This window comes from Pristiophorus japonicus, unplaced genomic scaffold (genome assembly GCF_044704955.1).
Source record: "Pristiophorus japonicus isolate sPriJap1 unplaced genomic scaffold, sPriJap1.hap1 HAP1_SCAFFOLD_114, whole genome shotgun sequence".
In the NCBI taxonomy this organism is placed as follows: domain Eukaryota; kingdom Metazoa; phylum Chordata; class Chondrichthyes; family Pristiophoridae; genus Pristiophorus; species Pristiophorus japonicus.
Window position 1 is genome coordinate 1,488,484 of NW_027250799.1, and position 21,751 is coordinate 1,510,234.

The following is a 21,751-nucleotide window of genomic DNA, read 5'->3' on the forward strand; positions in this document are numbered from 1 at the left end:
TGCTGGTTTCTGAAATTCTCGCAATCCGCAGGCTTACGACGATTCTTCGCACTATTATAAGCATATTTCAATGTAATGCTATGCTTAACTTGCTTAGTTAGCCACGGATGGATCACTTTTTCCATTGATTTTTTCTTTCTCTTTCTGTCTTTGCTTCTGTCCGTGTAATAATGAGGGATAACTTGTCCTTCCAACCAGTTCCACCCTAGTTTATATCGGATTATACCCTGAAACATTGTAACTGATGAAATCACCACATTCCGGGGTCCCAATTTGTCCCACAGCTCGTAGGCCGTATGTTCACATTGGATATGATCAGCCTCCCTCGCTGGTTTGATCATTATTTCCCAATAAAGTTCTTATCGCTTCTTCCAACTTTTGGGTCCAAACTTCAAACTCGTTTTCTAATTCTGTATATCTATCATTCATCACTCGTGATCCGACTGCGAGTACAGCTGATACATACACCTGAGTTTGCAGGTGCTGCAGAATACATAACAGGTCCTGAGCCCTTATGAGGTGTGCCTTGAAAGTCTGCATTGTTTGGCTAAGTTACTTGTCCACTTCAAGGAATTGCAATTTTTCCAGGCCCAGCTGTTTTCTAGATCAATGATTAGCTGGTCACTCATTTCTTGCAAACGAATGCAGCTAATCCGAACCACGATCTGCTCTTTTCCAATCTGATTGCATTGTCATGCACCTTCTTTTGGATGAACCGCTGCAAATTAGCTTTATAATTACAGGACAAAATCGCCTTGAGTAAATCCGTCCCACTCAACTTACCCAAGTGTTTCTCTAAGGCAATCTGTATGTCAGTTGTACAGTCAGAAATTCTGCGTCATTATGAAAACAGGCATGTGTACAAATATCCCTGCACTCCCCAATGGCTGTCCTTCCTAGAACGATGTACCAGCAAAATGGGTCAGCCTTCGAATGTTTTTTAAACCCAAATGAACACCACCGTTTGTTCACACCAGATTTTGCTAGGGTTTCTGCATGCTTTCCCAATTGTTTGACGTGATTTCAATATGGCACAATGTTATTTTATTATGTATTACACAAAGGTGAGCATTTATCAGTAGTTTACAGTATAGAAAGACAATGATATTACCCGTGCTGCCTTTCTGTAAATCTTAGTTTCCTTTTGAAAGGACTCTGAAAGAAACAGTCCAACGCACCAAGGTTCTCTTCCACCTCACCCCGCCTGGAGTATCTTCTGTTCATTGGCCCATGGGTTCGACTCATCCCACTCGAGGTGTTCTCTGTTCGCTGGCTTTTGCCTTGGAATCAAGCATCTTGGGCTATTCTATGTTCATTGGCCCTTATCTTGTCTGTTTGGATTCGGATCCTCCTCCCCTGGGCCACTACTGCCTGGTCCCTCTCCAGGGACATTCCTTGCTCCTGGTACTCTACAGCCTAACTCTCATAAGTGGCCTTTTATACTATTTTTCCAGGCGGTACGATGATTCAATATTGACACAGGTACCCAAATTGGGATCTTTCCAAATGGTGGGATGGCCAATAGGGCGTCGAGTTTATTTCAGTCGAAGGAAAAAAGAGCCGTCCCTCACCATATCCATAACTTTGATGGACAAGGGGTGATTGACGAGGGCTCAAGATGCCGTATATTTACGGCTGAACAATTATCGGCCTACAAGAGGGGAAGACGGTTGTTCTTCCATTTTATCTGGGTCTTGCTTTTTCTCAAGGCCTTAACCAGCAACTTTCGAACATGTGATCTCCTATTCTACAAATATTATCCTGTCTCAGGCTTCGTACTTCCAAGAACCAATTGTAAAGACAGTGCCTTATGTCGTCTCAAGACCAGTTAGTTGATTCTCACATTGTATTAATTGCATGAAATCAGAATGCTTCTTTTTCTCAGTTTTTCATAGCTTGACACATTTTAGACTTTAGGACAATTGTATACGTGTTCGATTAACATGAAAAGGATGAACATATAAAAAAAAGAAAAAGGTCTATTTCAAAAATGCATGTGGAACGTTGAATCTAAACGCATGTATAAGTTTATAAGAACGGTCGACAATCAGTTCGTAGTCATTAAGTACATCTCTGGCTAATGCAAAGGAGATTCAAAAAATACATATCCAATCCAGATTTAACATATAGTGGAATGTTATTTCACAAATGTGCCTGTGATAAGTAGTGCTGCAGTAAATAGTGCAGACTGGAGCAAGAAACTCCCACTCCAGACATTTCCTCACACATATCTGGGCTGAAAATCCAGTGAAATATAGAGGGAATGTTGCACTGTCGGCGGTGCCATCTTTCAGATGAGTGTCATGTTCTCCGAGGAGGGCGTAGCGGTCCTATGGCACCATTTCTAAAAAGAGCAGGGGAGTTATCCAGCTGCACAAACCTATATTTATCCCGCAATCAAATTCTTGAAGAACGGAGATGATCTTGTTATTGCAACATTGCTGTTTATGTGACCCGGCTGTGTACAAATTACCCGCAGCGTTTGCTACAAAACTACAGTGACGAAAAGTCAAAAATTATGTAATTGGCTGTAAAGCCATTTGCGACATCCGTTGGTTGTGAAAGACGCTATGTAAATTCAAGTGTTTCTGTAAATGCGGGAAATATTGAGTTGGGGAGTAATTGAACGGTGGAGCATGTCCGAGCGACTAAATGGTCTAGTCCTGTCCCTGCATTCCTCAGCCTCTATAATATCACAGAACATATCAAAGTGAAACTACGGCAATGGATAATACTAGAAGATAATGAATAGAGCAGCGTCGTGAATCCCCACTGCAGCCCACAAAATCCATGGGGAGGTAGATACGCAGAGAGATTCTCCTTCTCACGTGTGAGAAGCTATTCTAATACTGTACAGCTCCCTTGTCACAGTTAGCCCTCTGGAAACGGTTTCAACATCATCTCTAACGTTTGAAAATGTTAATTGGAGTGAAACGAAGCTTATTTCGAGCCCTTTTCGATGCTTACATTTTTCTACCCTAGTTTTTAGATTACTTTTATTCTAGGTGTTGGTGCAAATCCCGAATTCATGCCGTTCTAAAGATATACATTGCCCATTCAATTGCAAGCCTCAACTTCGAGATTGAAAGGGATGATTGTCAAACACCGGGAGTGGGGTTAAATTTGAAATTTGATTGGGAATTCGGGGAAATCACTTCGTGCATCGACAGGAATGAACCGCGTCACATAACAGGAGGAAAACTGAAGCTGTTTGTGTTTAAGATGCGGCCATGCTGGCAGAGCCCGGCTTTCTGTATATTGTTAGTTAGAAATGTGAGCAATATATTAGGCCAGGGATTTGGTCAGTTTCACGTCAAACATTGTATTATTATTTTGGATATAATCAGTGTAGCACAACATTACTGTGAAGGGAGTTGACCCGCTGCCAAATGACTGGAAGTAATATCAATGCACCTGATCTTTCATGGTCCCACGAGAAATGTCCCACAATTATAAATGATGTTTTCTCTTTAGCTCTATTCTCACAATTCGATGGATCTCTGTTTCCAGTGCCAATAGTCATCATCATTTCTCAGAGAGAATGAGAGTTCCGTACATTGCCTATCCATTTTCCGTGTTACCACCAATTCTACAGGCAGTAATGATTTACTATCCGATTATAGCAGCCATTGGAATCCCCGGTAAGTGATTAAATTCCGTTACTAAAGTTGTGAATAAATTTGGGATTACCTGCTTTAGCTCCCATCTCACGAATTGCCTTTTTGAAACGATCCTTCACAATTCAATTCAGATGCAGAAATTCAGTGACAATATTTCTCGCTCAACCTTGTTCATTGACTGATCATTTGGTGACTTTCAATTTTCTTTAACCCCCATAAAACCCGCAATTATTTTCCCCCTGTAATGTCTTTCAAACTGGTTCCGTTTTATCTGAGAATCGTGTAATGAGTGATTCAATGGATTATTTTAATTCCGTTTTTCCATGCCTGCGCTCCTTTCCCGTAATACTCGGTAATATCTGACAGATTATATTTTACTCAACACTCAGCTTGATGTAAAATGCTCCATTGACTCCCGCTGTGGAGATAGACAATGACAGCCGATCATGGATATATACCTGGGAATTCGGATAGTCAAGACCAGGATTTGTTCAGTCCCGTTAATCACAATCTACCCGCTGTTCTCGGTCTGGTTCCAGCAAAGTGCCGGATATTATTCCTGTTGATCACAATCCATGCCGAGTGTGGAATTGTGCTCCATGCAGCAACACAGACTCTCTCCCACATCTTCTCCACTGACCGGTGACCAGCCTGTTCGCAGACTCGCCTTCACCCTCCCAGCGGAGATTGTTCTGCCTTCAGCCGCTGGGAGGCAGCTGATTTCTGTCACATCCATTCCTGCAGCGATACAGGTCAGACCGGCAATCCGTGCTGTGAGAGCGCGATTGAAACAAGGCAGCGGCGCTCTATGCAGCTGTCCTGGGTTTGTCCACATTTAAAAACCCGTTTTAGATTCAATACCTGCATTTTAACCAAAGCACCGTCTCCATGCCGGGTCATGGTCCCTTTATACTAATCGGACACATTTATTGTTCAGACCAAACGCTTGCAGGGTGATAGAACATCGACTGTACCCTCAGTAAGACTGTCCGCTCGGTGATCCAGACACATTCACTTTAATTTCGCTTCAGATATTGAGAGATAGAGGAATGTCTAGTCACATTTACCCACCCGGTCTCCATATCCCTTTAGCGCCTCTTCCTCTAGCCACGGACCCAATCTACTTTGAATTCTGACACCGTTTCTGCCTCAACCTCTATCCATGTAACTGAACTCCACCGCCTCCCCAATCCCAGTATAAAAAACTTCTCCCACTCTCTCTTCTCTCTGTTCCATTGTCTTCTATTTCATCTAGTTTCTACAGCGCCTCGTTCTGCAATACACATCTACTGGAATCAGTCTGCTTCCATCTACCTTCTTCCATCCTGTCAATAATTTTAAACACATCTGTCATATCGCCCTGTAATCTGTGTCTGTATTACATTCCTCTACCTCACATTTACAGGTTATGTGGCAGAGCCCATGGTATCGAACCAGTGTGTATTATCATCCATTGTACCACTGACTAACATTCCCACTTCAGTTGGGAAACTTAAATCTCACACTATGTCTCCTGAGTTCCCACCACCCTGTACTAATACATTGCCTTGCATGTTTGTGTTTGAAGAAATATGATCAGCATTAAAGTCCAATAATACGGCTGTTGTTTTTAACACTCTGCAGACTCTGTTTAAAGAGGTTACTCAATGAGTACAGATTGAGGTGAGCTGTCTCACTGTCCCGCTGACTCTCACAAATCTCAGGGTCAATGCAGCCTAATACTCCGACTGCAAGATTCGCCCCTGTATTATTAAGAGTATCTCTCATTATATCAGCTCACATGGTCCGTTGTAACATGTGCCGCACCAAGAGTCCCCATCATTTCTCAGAGATCAATACAGTTTGATTTATTGTATTACCATTTGCCGTGTTCCAGTTCTCGGCGTGGTAATTGGTGCTCCCGGTAACGTGCTTAGTTTGTGAAGCAAAAGCGCCAAATTGTTATTTCCATTCAATATTGTGTCAGCTGAGGTAATTTTAACAATAAATATGATCAGTACTCGGTGCATTGGAATGTCTCTTCCCATCGTCTCAAATTGTATTACATTGTCAGTTAAGTCCCTGCTTTGATAATGTTTTTCAGTCATTATTCGTAAAAATGCGAACCCACGTAATTAGCGGTAATCTTACGACTTGGATCGATAGTTGGTTGCACGGAAGGAACCACAGAATAGGGATAAATGTTGAGCGAATTTTGGCTTTTATCACAAGGGGGAAGATATTTACAACTGAGAAAGTGCTGTTCTCGCTGTACAGAGATTTGGTCAGATCTCAATTGGAATATATACTTTCAGTTTTGGGCAGCATATCGCAGGATAGATGAATTGGCCTTCGACGGTTTTCTGCACAAGTTAACCAGACTGATACCACGATTTAAAGTATTCAAATATGAGAAAAGGTTTCATAACCTTGCCTTGTATTCCATTGTGTTGATAAGGGTGAAACGTGATATAACCGAGCTATTTAAATAGATAAAGGTGTTCGATCGTGTAGAGGCACAGAAACTGTTTCCGATGGCGGTTTAATCTAAACCAGAAGGCATTATCCGAAAATTGGAGCTCGGCCATTTAGGAGTGAATTCACTAAACACCTTCTCACACAAAGTTTAGTCGAAATCTTGCACTCGTTCTCCCAAAAGCCTGTCAATTAATGGTCAATTGTCAATTTGCAGAATCTGATCGATAGATTTGTTAAGGTCAGGGTATCAAGGAGTATTGAACCAAGACGGTAATTGGAGTTACTGTGCCGATCACCCATGGACTACTGGAATGGTGGAAAAGGCGTGTGGGGAAGAATGATCTAATCCTGCGTTCCGATATGTCAAGCACCAGAGACATCATTTCTCCAATGAGATTTCCGGTAATCACAGGTCCAATTTCCGTGTATCTGAAAGTTCTACACGAACACATGTCCGATGATATTATTGCAGCCCATAGAGTTTCTAGCACTCATTTTAACAGGTTAGCGATTGCATAAATCCGTGTCTCGCTGTGTTAGCTGGAGGGCCTGGTCATTGCTCTGTCGGTCCTGAGATGATTATTTGTCAGATTTGGGTCACTATCGGTAATTCCGAGAATATCTCTCCTCCATTTCCTCCAGACTTTGCGAGATGTTTATTGATATTACAATATTTTTCAATCTCCAACTCAAAATCTAACATTGTTTTACATGGAATGTCTCGGAGTAATGCGGTTCTAAGTGAGAATGAGCGCAGTATTATCACAGAGGGATGTCGTTGGAGTGTGAAATTGTTTCAGTTAATCGTTAGCAGCGTCAGGAACACCTCGCTAATGTTCTCCTCTTTGCATGCTCTGGGGAACTTATCTACCTGGCCTTTAAATGTAACAGCCGGGGCTCCCATCTGAATCAGAAGTTTTTGGGTTTAATACCCTGTCGAAAATCTAGTCTGACATTCGTATGACTTTCCCATGGCAGTTTTTACGAATAACGCAAATCTTAGCCAACTTTACCAACCAGATGTTGTTTTTGTGGACATTGCTGCAGCACATATATACATTTAGTTACATTACAAGGTATGTTACGAAGTTGTAGAAACCAGTCTCCACCACATTCACCTTCAACAACAAGTGTGAGTAGATCATGGAATTATTTGTCTCAAAGATTGAGACCACCCAATCAGCTGTCTCTGCCACTTCTCTTCCTTCCTCTAGCGCTACGGATCAAACGTCCTCTAAGTTTCCAGCATGCCCTATCCATGAAGTCCCATCTCTCTCAAGTCTCTCCCTGATCTGCCCCTCTTGACCTCACCATGCTCATCTTATCCATGAGACCCACTTCCTGCTCAATTGATCTTGACCCTATTCCCACAAAGCTGCTGACCAGCCAACTTCCTTTTCTGGCTCCCGTGTTCGCGGACATTGTTAATGGTGCTCTCAGCCCAGGTCCTCTCCTCTCCTTCAAATCTATCGTTATCACCCCTCTCCTCAAAAAACAACGCTTCAGCACACTGGGCTTGAAAGCTACAGCCCCCTCTCCAACCTTAATTTCCACTCCAAAGTCCTTGAACATGTTGTCGCCTCCCGGAAATCCATATTTGAATCTCTTCAGTCTGGTATCCACCATGCCAGACTACCGAAACTGCTCTTATCAAAGTCACAAATGACATCCTTTGTGACATTGCCAAAGATAAACATTCCCTCCTCATCATTCTCGACCAGTCCCAGCCTTTGATATTGTTCAGTACTCCATTTTCCACCAATGCCTCTCCAACTGGGTGGGAGTGCACCTGCCTGGTTCCATCCATATCTCCCTAATCGTAGCCAGAAAATCAATTGTATTCGATTCTATTCTCACGATAAATCGTTGCATATCGTGTTCCCCGGGAATTTATCATTGGCCCCCTCCTGTTCTCCATTATATGCCGACATCATCCGAAAACACAGCTTCAGTTTCCACATGTAGGCTGCTGGAACCTAGCTCTACCTCACCCCACTTCTCTCGAGGCCTCCAATGTCTCTAAATTGGCAGACTGCTTGTCCGACATTCAGTACATGTTGAGCAGAAATGTTGTCCAATATTGGGAATATCGATGACATTTTCTTTGGGTCCCGCCACAAACTGTGTTCACTAACCAACGACTCGATTCCTCTCCCGTGCTTCTGTCTGTGACTGAACCAGACAGTTCGCAATCTCGCTAGCCTATTAGAACTGGAAATAATCATCTGGCCATATATCTGCAGCATAACTAAATCCACCTGTTTCCACCTCCATAACATTGTCCGTCTCCGCCCCTGCCTCAGTTCCTCTGCTGCTGAAACCTCCATCCATGCCTTAATTACCTTTAGTTTACACAGCTCCAACATACTCCTGGGTGACCTGCTACATTCTACCCTATGTAAACTTGAGGTCATTCAAAACTCGCCAGTGCATGTCCAATCTCGCACGAAATCCCACCTGTGCTCGCTGAGCTACATTGATCCCGGTTCAACAATACCTCGATTCCAAAATTCTCATTCTGTGTACAAATCCCTCCATGGCCTCGTCCCTCCCTATCTCTGTAATCTGCTTTACCATCGCAACCACCCAATATGTCTGCGCTCCTCAAATTCTACCCTCTTGTGCATCCCTGATTATAACTGCTCAACCATTGGTGGCCGTGCCTTCAGCTGTCCGAGCCCTGAGCTCTGGAACAGCCTTCCTAAATCCTCACCGCCTCTAAACATCCCTTTGTTCCTGGAAGACAGTGCTTATAACCTCCCTCTGACCAAACTTTTGGTCATCGGTCGTTATTTATTCTTATGTGGCTCGGTGCAAATTTATTTGTTTTATCTTGTAACACTCCTGTGAAGCGCCTCGGGAAGTTTTATAAAGGCGCTATATAATTAGGAATTATTGTTGTTTTTGTAATAATGTTACAATTGTTGAATTAATTAAGTGATTTGACAAATACTGAACAGGGGACATGATTTTAGCAACTTTTATGAGGCTCTTTACGTCAGATACATAAATTACTCACTGATTTGGCCATTTGCAAAGCCCAATCTGAAATATTATCTCCTCATATCTTCGCCATTACTTCATGCAACTCACCAGTTAACAACTCTGTGGAGCACCGTCACCACACGGACTGCAGCGGTTCAAGGAGGCCCATCTCCGTCTTGTAAACAGCACAGGACGGCCCATTTCTTGTGTTTGATGCAGAGTTACTTTGTCCATTTTTCTCTGTAGATTTCCATTATACTTCTGTATCCATGGTAACCACACGCCCCCCCCCCCACCCCACATACCACACACTCATACTTAACTATATTAATCATACATACCCATGTGATTAAATTTCCAGCTAAGACTATATTGTCTAAAAACAGTTGAATGGGAATGCAGTTAATTATTTCTGCACCAGCCGACTTATCTTGCTCAGGATATCGTTTCAGTGCCGATGTTTCTTTTGTATATATAATCTCTCTCTCGCTCTCTGCCTGTCTCTGTTTCTTTACAAATGAACACGTGGAGCTCTTTACGTATATCAAGTTGGAACAACTGCTATATGTCGCACTATCCTGCACACCAAAGGAATCCGAATCAAACACTTCTGAGCATATCTTACATTGTTGATAGATTGCGCTGGAAGCTCAGGTACATATAATGTCCCACATCCGCTGGGATGTACTTCCCGCTAGTCTTTCTCACCAGAGAGACAGATTCTCCATGTTGCTATGTGCCAGATTAATATTAAAGATGGATTCTGCCAATTCAGAGCTAAGACCTTACCACGGAGCCTTTCTGAAGCTGAATCTCGGCAGGTATCTCCTGGGCTGGACTGCAGGCTCTATTGTCACTTGTACTGTATCTTTGCTTCGGTCTAGAGATCGCCACCCACAACTCCCTCTGAAGTTTGCTGCATTATTAGAGTCGTCAAAAGTGAGGTGAAGATTATGCCCCTTGTGCCATTTTGTACTGTGCAATGTATATTTTTCCTAGAATTACAGAAGAAGGTGTAAGATAAGATTCTTTGTTCATGATCACATCTGAACTTATCCCCCTTGTGGTTATTGTTAGAGTTTGTCCAGATGGGGGTTGCACTGTACAAGACCCCAATGTAAAGACCTGCGACTTTCGGCCAAAAGTCAGTTGATCAGATTAAATGTTTATCTTGTGGATTATAAACGTAACTGTTGCAACTTGGTTGAGTTCAAAAATAACAACTTCCCTATTATCGTGGTGTTTGACAGTAGTTTCTCCAAAGGTCTTTACTCATTGCCTCCAGTATGCGAAAACTACATGAGAACTCTGAGCAATTTCGTACCAATACCTTGTATCCGCTCCCCTTTCCTGCCCACTGACCCAAACCCCGCACTTTATCTCAGCCTCGTTTGTTCCCCTTTAGCATTCACTGCCTTTCAACAGGCGTCATTCTCACCGCTCCTCAACCATCTCCCAATTTAGAATTGACCATTCATGACTTATTTTCAATTCGTTTTCTGTTAATTTCTTCTTCCGTCACTGAACTGCTAATTTTCGCAATTATCCATAACTCATTCTCACACTGTCCATTTATTCATACATTTAAATGGCCAGTAGTTTACTCGGATCTCCGGTGGATTTCTACCCCACTTTTTACGAAGTTGCAGTGGCAGAAGGGTAACAGCTCCGAGGAAATTTCCAGAGTCTATTTGCATCTTAAATAAACTTTGTGAAGTCGTTTATTTTCGCGTTTGTACCCCACAGTCACAGATATTTAACATTGCAATTGTATGTTAAAATCCTGTTCAGTTACACAATTCTAGCAGCGGTAAAGAGTTCAGTTCCAGTCCCCAGATCCTGCAGTAAAGTACATTTCACACCAAATCCTGTGTAACTGACTCCCTTGCTGTAACCTGACGGCTGATTCCCTGTTCCTGTGTGTTTCCCTTTTACAGCTAATGTGGTGACGATTGTAATCCTGTCCCGGGGAAAGTGCGGTCTTTCCAGATGTATCACTCGCTACCTGGTGACCATGGCAGCGGCGGATCTACTGGTCATTGTCACTGATGTGATACTGTTTCGGATTAATGATTATTTTTTCCCGACTACCTTCCTGTACATCACACCTGTGTGTTCTTTCCGTGCAGCGCTTATGCGTGCAGTCACCGATATTTCTGTCTGGTTAACAATCGCTTTCACTTTCGATCGTTTTGTTACCATTTGTTGCCAGAAGCTGAGGACTAAATATTGCACTGAGAAAACTGCATCCTTGGTTATAGGAACCGTGTGCCTGGTGTTCTGTATAAAAAACATCCCCTGGTTCTTTATATATGAACCCTACTATACAATCGACAATGTATCCTGGTTGTGTAATGCAAAACTCGAGTATTACACTGTAACTGCTTGGGTAGCATTTAGCTGGATTCACCGCTGTTTTACACCACTGCTCCCAATATTCCTGATACTGCTGCTCAATGCTCTGACTGTAGGATACATTTTGGCGGCCAGCAGAGTCCGCAGGAGGCTGAGGGGCAGCAGGAATGATGTGAATCACAATGATCCGGAGATGGAGAAGCGAAGAAAATCCATCACCTTACTCTTCGCTATATCCGCTAACTTCATACTGCTCTGGATGGCGTATGTGATATTTTTCTTATTAATGCGAATTACAAACCACTATTATTCTACAGGTTACAATGACCCGATGTATATTGCAGACTATACCAGCTACATGCTGCTGCTTTTGAGTTGCTGTACAAATACGTGTGTTTATGCAGTAACCCAGACTAAATTCAGAGATGAGCTGAAAAATGGGTTGAAGTATCCTCTGAGAATAATATTTAATTTAGTTCAGGAAAGAAAAGTTCAGAGCAATTCCCAACATTAGATCTGCATTACATCACATATCGTACCCTGAGTTATATTTTACCTGAACCTCAGCAGGCTACAACTCAGGCCCAGGCTTCTTCAGACATAACACTGGGCAATATCTGACAATACCTGCGGTTTCCTATGTAAGTGTCTGTGAACAAGGTAGAAGAACATTATGTAGACAGTGGGTTATAACAGCGGTGGCGGTTTAATTGGATGAAATCATGCTCCTGGACACAAAGAGACACAAGTCCCAGCATTGAGGTTTAGGATGTTGTGACCATGGAATGTTCATTGCCGGATGAACATCAGAACACGTGGGTTATCCCAATCAGGAAGTGAATGATAACTGTGTTGGTTTTTTGTGTGTGGAAATGCCTGGAGAATAATAAACAGATCATTATATCAATCAGCATGTATTGTCTTTGAAATTTTACATTCTCCAGTTCACGAACAGATTCTCCATCACCTGCGGCTCTGTGGAATTTATTGGAAATTAAGTGATGTTGATTGCGGACGTGAGTCCATTGTCCTGGTGTCTGTGAACGGTGGTGTTTTCAGCACGAGTCCCCTTTCCCACTGTCTATGTACAATGGTGTTTGCAGAGTAACAACACCACTGGCAATGAGAACCACTAGCACGGTGTGTGGACATCTGCAGACTCTTCTCAGGAAGAAATGACCCAGGTGGCCATTGCCTGCTGTCAGATATCTGTGACCGCAGGTCAGATTGGGCACTGTGACAGCAATGTGATTCTAACCTTGTGAGCAGCAAAATAGTGTCGCTTTCATCGAGCTCTAGTTCACCGAAAACATACTGAAGCTCACTTTCTGCAGGAAAACCCCGCCATTGTCCTAACTCATTCGCTGCATATCCAGGAACAGGGACCAGTGATCCAGACCCAGCAGAAGTGTGTGTGAATGTGAGGCTCAGTGTGTGAGGGACCAGCCTCAGGGTCCACTGATCCAGACCCAGCTGAAGTGTGTGTGACTGTGAGGCTCAGTGTATGAGGGACCAGCCTCAGGGTCCAGTGATCCAGACCGAGCTGAAGTGTGTGTGAATGTGTGGCTCAGTGTGTGAGGGACCAGTCTCAGGGTCCAGTGATCCAGACCCAGCTGATGTGTGTGTGAATGTGAGTATCACTGTGTGAGGGACCAGTCTCAGGGTCCAGTGATCCAGACCCAGCTGAAGTGTGTGTGAATGTGAGGCTCAGTGTGTGAGGGACCAGCCTCAGGGTCCAGTGATCCAGACCCAGCTGATGTGTGTGTGAATGTGAGACGCAGTGTGTGAGGAACCAGGCTCAGGGTCCGTGATCCAGACCCAGCTGAAGTGTGTGTGAATGTGAGGGTTCAGCGTGTGAGGGACCAGCCTCAGGGTCCAGTGATCTAGACCCAGCTGAAGTGTGTGTGGATGTGAGGCTCAGTGTGTGAGGGACCAGTCTCAGAGTCCAGTAATCCAGACCCAACTGAAGTTTGTTTGAATGTGAGGCTCAGTGTGTGAGGGATCAGTCTCAGGGTCCAGTGATCCAGACCCAGCTGAAGTGTGTGTGAATGTAAGGGTTCAGTGTGTGAGGGACCAGCCTCAGGGTCAAGTGATCCAGACCCAGCTGAAGTTTGTGTGAATGTGAGGCTCAGTGTGTGAGGGACCAGCCTCAGGGTCCAGTGATCCAGACCCAGCTGAGGTTTGTGAGAATGTGAGGCTCAGTGTTTGAGGGACCAGTCTCAGGGTCCAGTGATCCAGACCCAGCTGATGTGTGTGTGAATGTGAGACGCAGTGTGTGAGGAACCAGGCTCAGGGTCCGTGATCCAGACCCAGCTGAAGTGTGTGTGAATGTGAGGGTCAGTGTGTGAGGGACCAGTCTTAGGGTCCAGTAATCCAGACCCAGCTGAAGTTTGTTTGAATGTGAGGCTCAGTGTGTGAGGGACCAGTCTCAGGGTCCAGTGATCCAGACCCAGCTGAAGTTTGTTTGAATGTAAGGGTTCAGTGTGTGAGGGACCAGCCTCAGGGTCAAGTGATCCAGACCCAGCTGAAGTTTGTGTGAATGTAAGGCTCAGTGTGTGAGGGACCAGCCTCAGGGTCCAGTGATCAAGACCCAGCTGAAGTGTGTGTGAATGTGAGGCTCAGTATGTGAGGGACCAGCCTCAGGGTCCAGTGATCCAGGCCCAGCTGTGGGCAACGCAGTTTAGGAAGATTATGAAGGCGTTGTAGAGGGTGCCGAAAAGATTTACGAGACAGATTCCATTCATGAGGAACTTCTGTTACCTGGATAGATTGGAAAAGTTGGGATTGCAAAAGGGATAGAGTATTAAAGCAGAGAAGTCCTGCTACAACTGTACAGGGTATTGATGAGGCCATACCTGGAGTACTGCGTTCAGTTTTGGTCTCTTATTTAATGAAGGATATACTTGCATTGGAGGCAGTTCACAGAAGGTTCACGAGGTTGATTCCTGAGGTGAGGGGTTTGTCTTATGAAGAAAGGTTTGAGTAGTTTGGGCCTCTACACATTGGAGTTAAGAAGAATGAGGTGATCTTATTGAAACATAAAAGTTACTGAGGGGGCTTGACAAGGTGGATGCAGAGAGGATGTTCCCACTCATAGGGGAAACTAAAACCAGGGGGCATAGTTTCAGAGTAAGGGGTCGCCCATTTAAAACGGAGATGAGGAGGAATTTCTTCTCTTGAGGGTTATAAATATGTGGAATTCTCTGTCCCAGAGAGCTGTGGAAGACGGGACATTGAATATATTTAAAGCGGGGATAGACAGATTTTTGACCGATTCTGGGAGTAAAGGTTTATGGGGAGCGGGCAGCGAAGTGGAGCTGAGTCCATGATCAGATCAGTCACGATCTTATTGAATGGTGGAGCAGGCTCCAGGGGCCGTATGGCCTACTCCTGCTCCTATCGTTTTTGTTCTAATGTTCTTCTTTCACTTTAGGTTACAGAAGTTCACTTTACAGGGTATTAAATGGGGAGGATTTGTCGACCAGTGACTCGATCCAAACTTCACATTCAGATCTGATGGAGTCACACGATACACCGAGACCTGAATATCTTCGGCCTTTGACCATCGAAGCAAAAAACACTGTTCACAGCGGGGAGAAACTATACACGTGCTGTATGTGTGGGCAAGGATTCAGCCGATCATCCAACCTGGAGAGACACAAGCTCAGTCACACTGGAGAAAAACCCTGTAAATGTGGAGATTGTGGGAAATGTTTCAACTACCCGTCCCAGCTGGTAACACATCGGCGAGTTCACGCTGGGGAGAGGCCGTTCACCTCTCTGAGTGTGGGAAGGGATTCACTCAGTTATCCCACCTGCTGATGCACCAGTGAGTTCACACTGGGGAGAGACCGTTCACCTCTGTGATTGTGGGAAGGGATTCACTCAGTTATCCCACCTGCTGATACACCAGTGAGTTCACACTGGGGAGAGACTGTTCACCTCTGTGATTGTGGGAAGGGATTCACTCAGTTATCCCACCTGCTGATACACCAGCGAGTTCACACTGGGGAGAGACTGTTCACCTCTGTGATTGTGGGAAGGGATTCACTCAGTTATCCCACCTGCTGATACACCAGCGAGTTCACACTGGGGAGGGACCGTTCACCTCTCTGAGTGTGGGAAGGGATTCACTCAGTCATTGGAGTCAGGCAGAGAATTCCGCAGGTTCACAATTCTCTGAGTGAGTTATGTATTCTGAAAGGTGAGGGGATTTAGTGTCAGCTTTCCAGGCCCCTGTTTCTTTTATCTTCTCTCTGATCCAATTATGACTCAGTTCTGAAGAAAGACCTTGCCTGAATTGTGAAATGAAGCGAATGTTTCTCCAATGTTGGTATTACTGCAGTACTGATGTCCACCAGCAGCAGGTGATATTGTACTGCAAAACTTTACTGACCTTTGCCCAGCTCACCATCCCCATATCCTGGCTGTCAGTGGTCTACAATGGGCTTACAAGGGAAGGTTAAACACTCTGGGGTGAATTCTCACTCTTACCTCCCACAACTCGGGTGTGAGCGGATCGGCTCCAGGTTTACAGCCCGCACGGAGGAAATATGAACATTCAGCTCTTTGAAGCGAAGGTTTACAAACTCCGTGTCTCTGTGAAGAGAGATAGATAGTATATTTCCCACCACCAATAGTGCGTGGTGCTGATACCTGAGCAATGTATTCACTTTCAGAGCATAACTTATTGCTGCTTTTTAATACAAAGGAGCGGGGCAGTGAGGTGAAAGGGCGGGGATGGATCTGCTGTCGGTGTTTACTTTTTATTAAAGTCTTCTCACATTTTATATTTGTATCGGTATATTTACAGTCTCACTGGGATTTACAATGTGTCATTTGTATTATATTTTCTAACTCCAACCTCTGACCTCTGCTCCTGATCCTATCCTCGCGGGGTCAAGTTATTGTGAGGTCACGGATAATACAGGCCGAGAGAGGGAGAGAGAGACAGACAGAGAGAGGGAAAGATAGAGAAAGGGAAAGACAGAGAGGGAGGGAGAGAGACATAGAGTGAGAGAGAAACAGAGAGGGAGAGAGAGAGGAAAGAGACAGACATAGAGAGAGACAGAGAGCGAGACAAAGAGTGAGGGACATAGAGAGAGAGAGACAGAAAGCGAGAGAGAGAGAGAGTGTGTGTGTTCCTACTCTTTCCCTCTTTCTGTATAGATTCTGGGTTTGATACAGGGCTATGGGGAGAGAGCGGGGCAGTGGGATTAGTTTGGGTGAGATTGAGCAGCCATTTTACATGAGAGATGTGGTGACCATTTTACACCAGGACACGTGTTACAGAGAACGGGAGAGAGAGAGAGAGAGAGAGAGAGAGAGGAGAGAGAGAGAGAGTGAGAAGAGAGAGAGAGAGAGACAAGAGAGTGAGAGTGACAGAAATCGAGAGGGAGAGAGGCACAGAGAGAGAGAGATGGAGACATGGAGAAAGAGACAGATGGAGAGAGACAGATAGAGACAGAGAGAGAGAGAGAGAGAGAGAGAAAGAAAGACAGGTAGAGACTGATAGTGAGAGTCAGAGAGAGAGAAAAAGAGAGAGACAGATAGAGAGAGCGATAGAGTGGGATAGAGCAAGGCAGAAACAGGGAGAGAGACAAAGAGAAACAAAGAGAGAGCGAGAGTGACAGAGAGAGAGAGAAAGAGAGAGAGATACAGAGCGAGTTGGAGAGAGAGAGAGAGTCAGAGAGAGAGTCACAAAAAATACAGAGCGAGAGAGATATATCGACAGACAGGTGGAGAGAGATAGAGCGAGAGACTCAGAGAGACGGGGACAGAGAGAGAGAGAGAAAGATAAACTTATAGAGAGAAACAGAGAGACAGAGAGATAGAGAGAGCAATAGAGAGAGAGTGATGGAGAGAGAGAGACAGAGGGTAAGAGAGTGAGGCAGAGACAGACAGATAGAGAGTGAGAGACAGAGCGAGTGAGACAGAGAGAGGGAGAGACAGAGGGAAAGACAGATATAGAGGCAGAGAGAGAGAGAGATAAAAAAGAGACAGATAGACAAAGAGAGAGAGAGGAGATAGACACAGGGTGCGAGAGAGACAGATAGAGGGAGAGTGAGAGAGAGAGATAGGCAGAAAGACAGAGAGCGAGACAGAGAGTGGGAGACATAGAGATAGAGAGGTAGAGAGTGACAGAATGAGTGTGTGTGTATCTCTCTCTCTCTGAAAAGATTCTGGGATTGATACAGGGCTATGGGGAGAGAGCGGAGCAGTGGGATTAGTTTGTGGATTGATACACGGCTATGGGGAGAGAGCGGTGGAGTGGGATTAGTTTGAGGATTGATACAGGGCTATGGGGAGACACCAGGGCAGTGGGATTAGTTTGGGATTAATGCAGGGCTATGGGGAGAGAGCGGGGCAGTGGGATTAATTTTGGGATTGATACAGTGCTATGGGGAGAGAATGGGGCAGTGGGATTAGTTTGGGGATTGATACAGGGCTATGGGGAGAGAGCGGGGCAGTGGAATTAGTTTGGGGATTGATACAGGGCTGTGGGGAGAGAGCGGGGCAGTGGGATTAGTTTGGGGATTTATACAGGACTATGGGGAGAGAGCGGGACAGTGGGTTTAGTTTGGGGATTGATACAGGGCTATGGACCGAGAGCGGGGCAGTGGGATTAGTTTGGGGATTGATACAGGACTATGGGGAGAGAGCGGGGCAGTGGGATTACTTTGGGGATTGATGCAGGACTATGGGGAGAGCGCGGGGCAGTGGGATTATTTTGGGAGAAATTGAGCAGCCATTTTACATGAGATGCGAAGTGACCATTTTACACCAGGACACGTGTCTGGATGATCTGTGAACAAACCTGGTTTGCCTGTCTGGGCTCGGGGATTTGTGTATTGGTCCCAGTCTCTGGGTCCTTAATGTGTTTGAAGAGTTTGAAGTCAGTCACACCTTGTTGAAGCATTTCCTTCTTACGGGCATTGATGGTAAACAGCTTCAATCCTGTGTATCTGTGAGGGGGCGACACAATCGAATTTACACCTTATTCAAACCAACAAGACTTACTTCTCCATTTCCTGCCCTGCGAAGATATCACACTGTTCCACAATGCAACATTGTCTGAATCAGCCTTTGATCCCATATACTGGTCAATCTGAAACATTCAAAGCTTTCAGATGGAGAAACCAGATTTACCCCACACATTCCAAACCACAATTGTATGGTTAGCAAATCAAAAATGTCCCAGAAATGTGATTTTTTGCTGTGGGTTTAAACAGCCAGACTGCAATATGTCAGGGTACTTTTCAATCAAGGAAACATCAGAATGGAATGAGAGACAGGGAGATTAAAAAAAGAGAGGTGGATAGGGAGAAGCATTGAGAGAATTAGGGATAGAGAGAGCGTGTTGGCAGAAAAGAGAAAGAAAGAGATCGCAAATGGACAGCAGCAAAGACAGAGGAAAAAGTGAAACAGATAGATGGACAGATAGAAATTGGGAGCGAGGGAGAGAGTGAGGGAGCAAGACGGAGAGAGGGAGACAGAGAGCGAGAGAGAGAGAGAGGGGCAGAGATAGGAGAGAGAGACAGGGAGACTGAAAGAGAGAGCGAGAGAGAGAGAGGGTGGGAGACAGAGAGAGACTGAGAGAGAGAGATAGAGAGATAGAGAGACAGAGATATATAGAGAGGCAGAGGAGAGAGAGAGAGACATAGAGAGAGTGACAGAGAGAGAGACAGATAGAGAGAGACAGAGGGAAAGAGAGAATGAAAGAAAGACAGAGAGAGCGAATGAATCTGAGAGAGAGATTCAGAGAGAGAGTAAAACAGAGAGAGACAGATAGACATAGAAAGGTAGAAACATAGAAATTAGGTGCTGGAGTAGGCCATTTTGCCCTTCGAGCCTGCACCACCATTCAATAAGATCATGTCTGATCATTCCCTCAGTACCCCTTTCCTGCATTCGCTCCATACCCCTTGATCCCTTTGGGTGTAAGGGACATATCCGACTGCCTTTTGAATATATCCAATGAACTGGCATCAACATCTCTCTGCGTTAGAGAATAAATAGAGACAGAGAGAGCGATAGAGAGAGAGAGAGAGAGAGAGAGGGAAATACAGATAGAGAAAAACAGAGACACAGATAGACAAAGCAAGAGAGAGAGAGACAGAGAGAGAGAATGAGAGAGAGAGCGAGCGAGAAAGAGAGACAGCGAGGGAGACAGACATACAGAGGGACACAGAGAAAGTGTGAGAGCGAGACAGAGAGAGTGTGTGCGCGTGCATGCGTGCGTGTGTGCAGCCATTTTACATGAGATGTGTGGTGACCATTTTACACCAGGAAATGTGCTACAGAGAAAGAGAGAGGGAGAGACAGACAGAGAGAGAGAGAGAAGATAGTCATAGAGAGAGAGAGAGAGAGAGAGAGACAAGACAGTGAGAGTGACAGAAATAGAGAGGGAGAGAAAGAGAGAGACATAGAGAAAGAGTCAGAGGGAGAGAGACAGATAGAGCCAGAGAGAGAGAGAGCGAGAGAGTGAGAAAGACAGGGAGAGACTGAGAGTGAGAGTCAGAGAGAGAGAAAAACACAGAGACACAGTTAGACAGAGAAACAAAGAGAGAAAGAGAGAGACAGAGACAGAGAGAGAGAGAAAGATAGAGAGATACAGAGCAAGATGGAGAGAGAGAGAGTCAGAGAGAGAGACACAAAATATACAGAGCGAGAGGGAGAGTGAGGCAGACAGATAGAGAGAGGCAGAGAGAGAGACTCAGAGAGAGGGAAACAGAGAGACAGAGAGAGCGAGAGAGAGAGAGAGAGGCAAACTTATAGAGAGATACAGAGAGAGAAACAGAGAGATAGAGTGATGGAGAGAGAGAGAGACAGAGATCGGCAGAGAGAGAGAGCTAGAGAGGGAGACTCAGAGAGAAAGGGACAGAGAGAGAGACAGAGTGAGAGAGAGTGACAGATAGAGAGAGAGAGACAGAGGACAAGAAAGTGAGGCAGAGACAGACAGAGAGAGAGTGAGAGACAGAGCGAGTGAGACAGAGAGAGAGAGAGACAGAGGGAAAGACAGATATAGAGGCAGAGAGAGAGAGAGAGAGAGAGAGAGAGAGAGAGAAAAGAGACAGATAGACAAAGAAAGAGAGATAGAGATCGACACAGAGAGCGAGAGAGACAGATAGAGGGAGAGCGAGAGAGAGAGAGACAAAGAGGCAGAAAGACAGAGAGAGAGAGACAGACACAGAGAGAGAGACAGACAGAGAGAGGGAGAGAGAGACAGAGAGAGAGATAGACAGAGAGCGAGACAGAGAGTGAGAGACAAAGAGAGAGAGAGACAGAGAGGTCGAGAGTGACAGTAAAGGAGAGAGACAGAGAGCTGGAGACAGAGAGAGAGAAACAGAGAGATAGAGAGCGACAGAGTGAGTGCGTGTGTGTCTCTCTCTGTATAGATTCTCGGTTTAATTCAGGGCTATGAGGAGAGAGCAAGGCAGTGGGATTAGTTTGGGGATTGATGGAAGGCTATGGGGAGAGAGTGGGGCAGTGGGATTAGTTTGGGGATTGATACAGGGCTATGGAGAGAGAGCGGGGCTCTGGGATTAGTCTTGGGATTGATACAGGGCTATGGGGAGAGAGCGGGGCAGTGGGATTAGTTTGGGGATTGATATAGGACGATGGGGAGAGAGCAGGTCTGTGGGATTAGTTTTGGAATTGATACAGCACTGTGGTGAGAGAGCGGGGCAGTGGGATTCGTTTGGGGATTGATACAGGGCTATGGGGAGAGAGCGGGGCAGTAGGATAAGTTTGGGGATTGATATCGGGCTATCGGGAGAGAGCGGGGCAGTGGGATTAGTTTGGGGATTCATACAGGGCTGTGGGGAAAGACTGGGGCAGTGGGATTACTTTGGGGATTGATACACGGCTATGGGGAGAGAGCGGGGCAGTGGGATTAGTTTGGGGATTGAAACAGGGCTATGGGGAGAGAGCGGGGCAGTGGGATTAGTTTGGGGATTGATACAGGACTATGGGGAGAGACTGGGGCGGTGGGATTAGTTTGGCGATTGATTCAGGACTATGGGGAGAGAGTGGGGCAGTGGGATTAGTTTGGGGATTGATACAGGGCTATGGGGAGAGAGCGGAGCAGTGGGATTAGTTTCATGATTCATGCAGGTCTATGGGGAGAGACTGGGGCGGTGGGATTAGTGTGCGGATTGATACAGGACTATGGGGAGTGAGTGGAGCAGTGGGATTAGTTTGGGGATTGATACAGGACTATGGGGAGAGAGCGGGGCAGTGGGATTAGTTTGGTTTTGATACAGGACTATGGGGAGAGAGCGGGGCAGTGGGATTAGTTTGGTTTTGATACAGGACTATGGGGAGAGAGCGGG

The 21,751-nt window shown here is 45.3% G+C and overlaps 1 protein-coding gene across 1 annotated transcript; it reads left to right on the forward strand.

Annotated features, from left to right (window-relative positions):
• Positions 1-3,541: 3,541 nt before the first annotated feature.
• LOC139241864 (probable G-protein coupled receptor 139) lies at positions 3,542-14,905 on the forward strand. Its single transcript, XM_070870105.1, has 3 exons — positions 3,542-3,641; positions 11,000-11,864; positions 14,851-14,905. The coding sequence occupies exons 1-3, from the start codon at positions 3,542-3,544 to the stop codon at positions 14,903-14,905; spliced, it is 1,020 nt and encodes a 339-aa protein (XP_070726206.1).
• Positions 14,906-21,751: the final 6,846 nt, after the last annotated feature.

What these genes read in the sequence shown, in the direction of transcription:
- LOC139241864 (XM_070870105.1), top strand. Translation starts at nt 3,542, where the DNA reads ATGAGAGTTCCGTACATTGCCTATCCATTTTCCGTGTTACCACCAATT. An exon ending in AGCAGCCATTGGAATCCCCG is followed by an intron (nt 3,642 to 10,999) that starts GTAAGTGATTAA and finishes TCCCTTTTACAG; the next exon opens with CTAATGTGGTGACGATTGTA. An exon ending in GAGCTGAAAAATGGGTTGAA is followed by an intron (nt 11,865 to 14,850) that starts GTATCCTCTGAG and finishes CTTTCACTTTAG; the next exon opens with GTTACAGAAGTTCACTTTAC.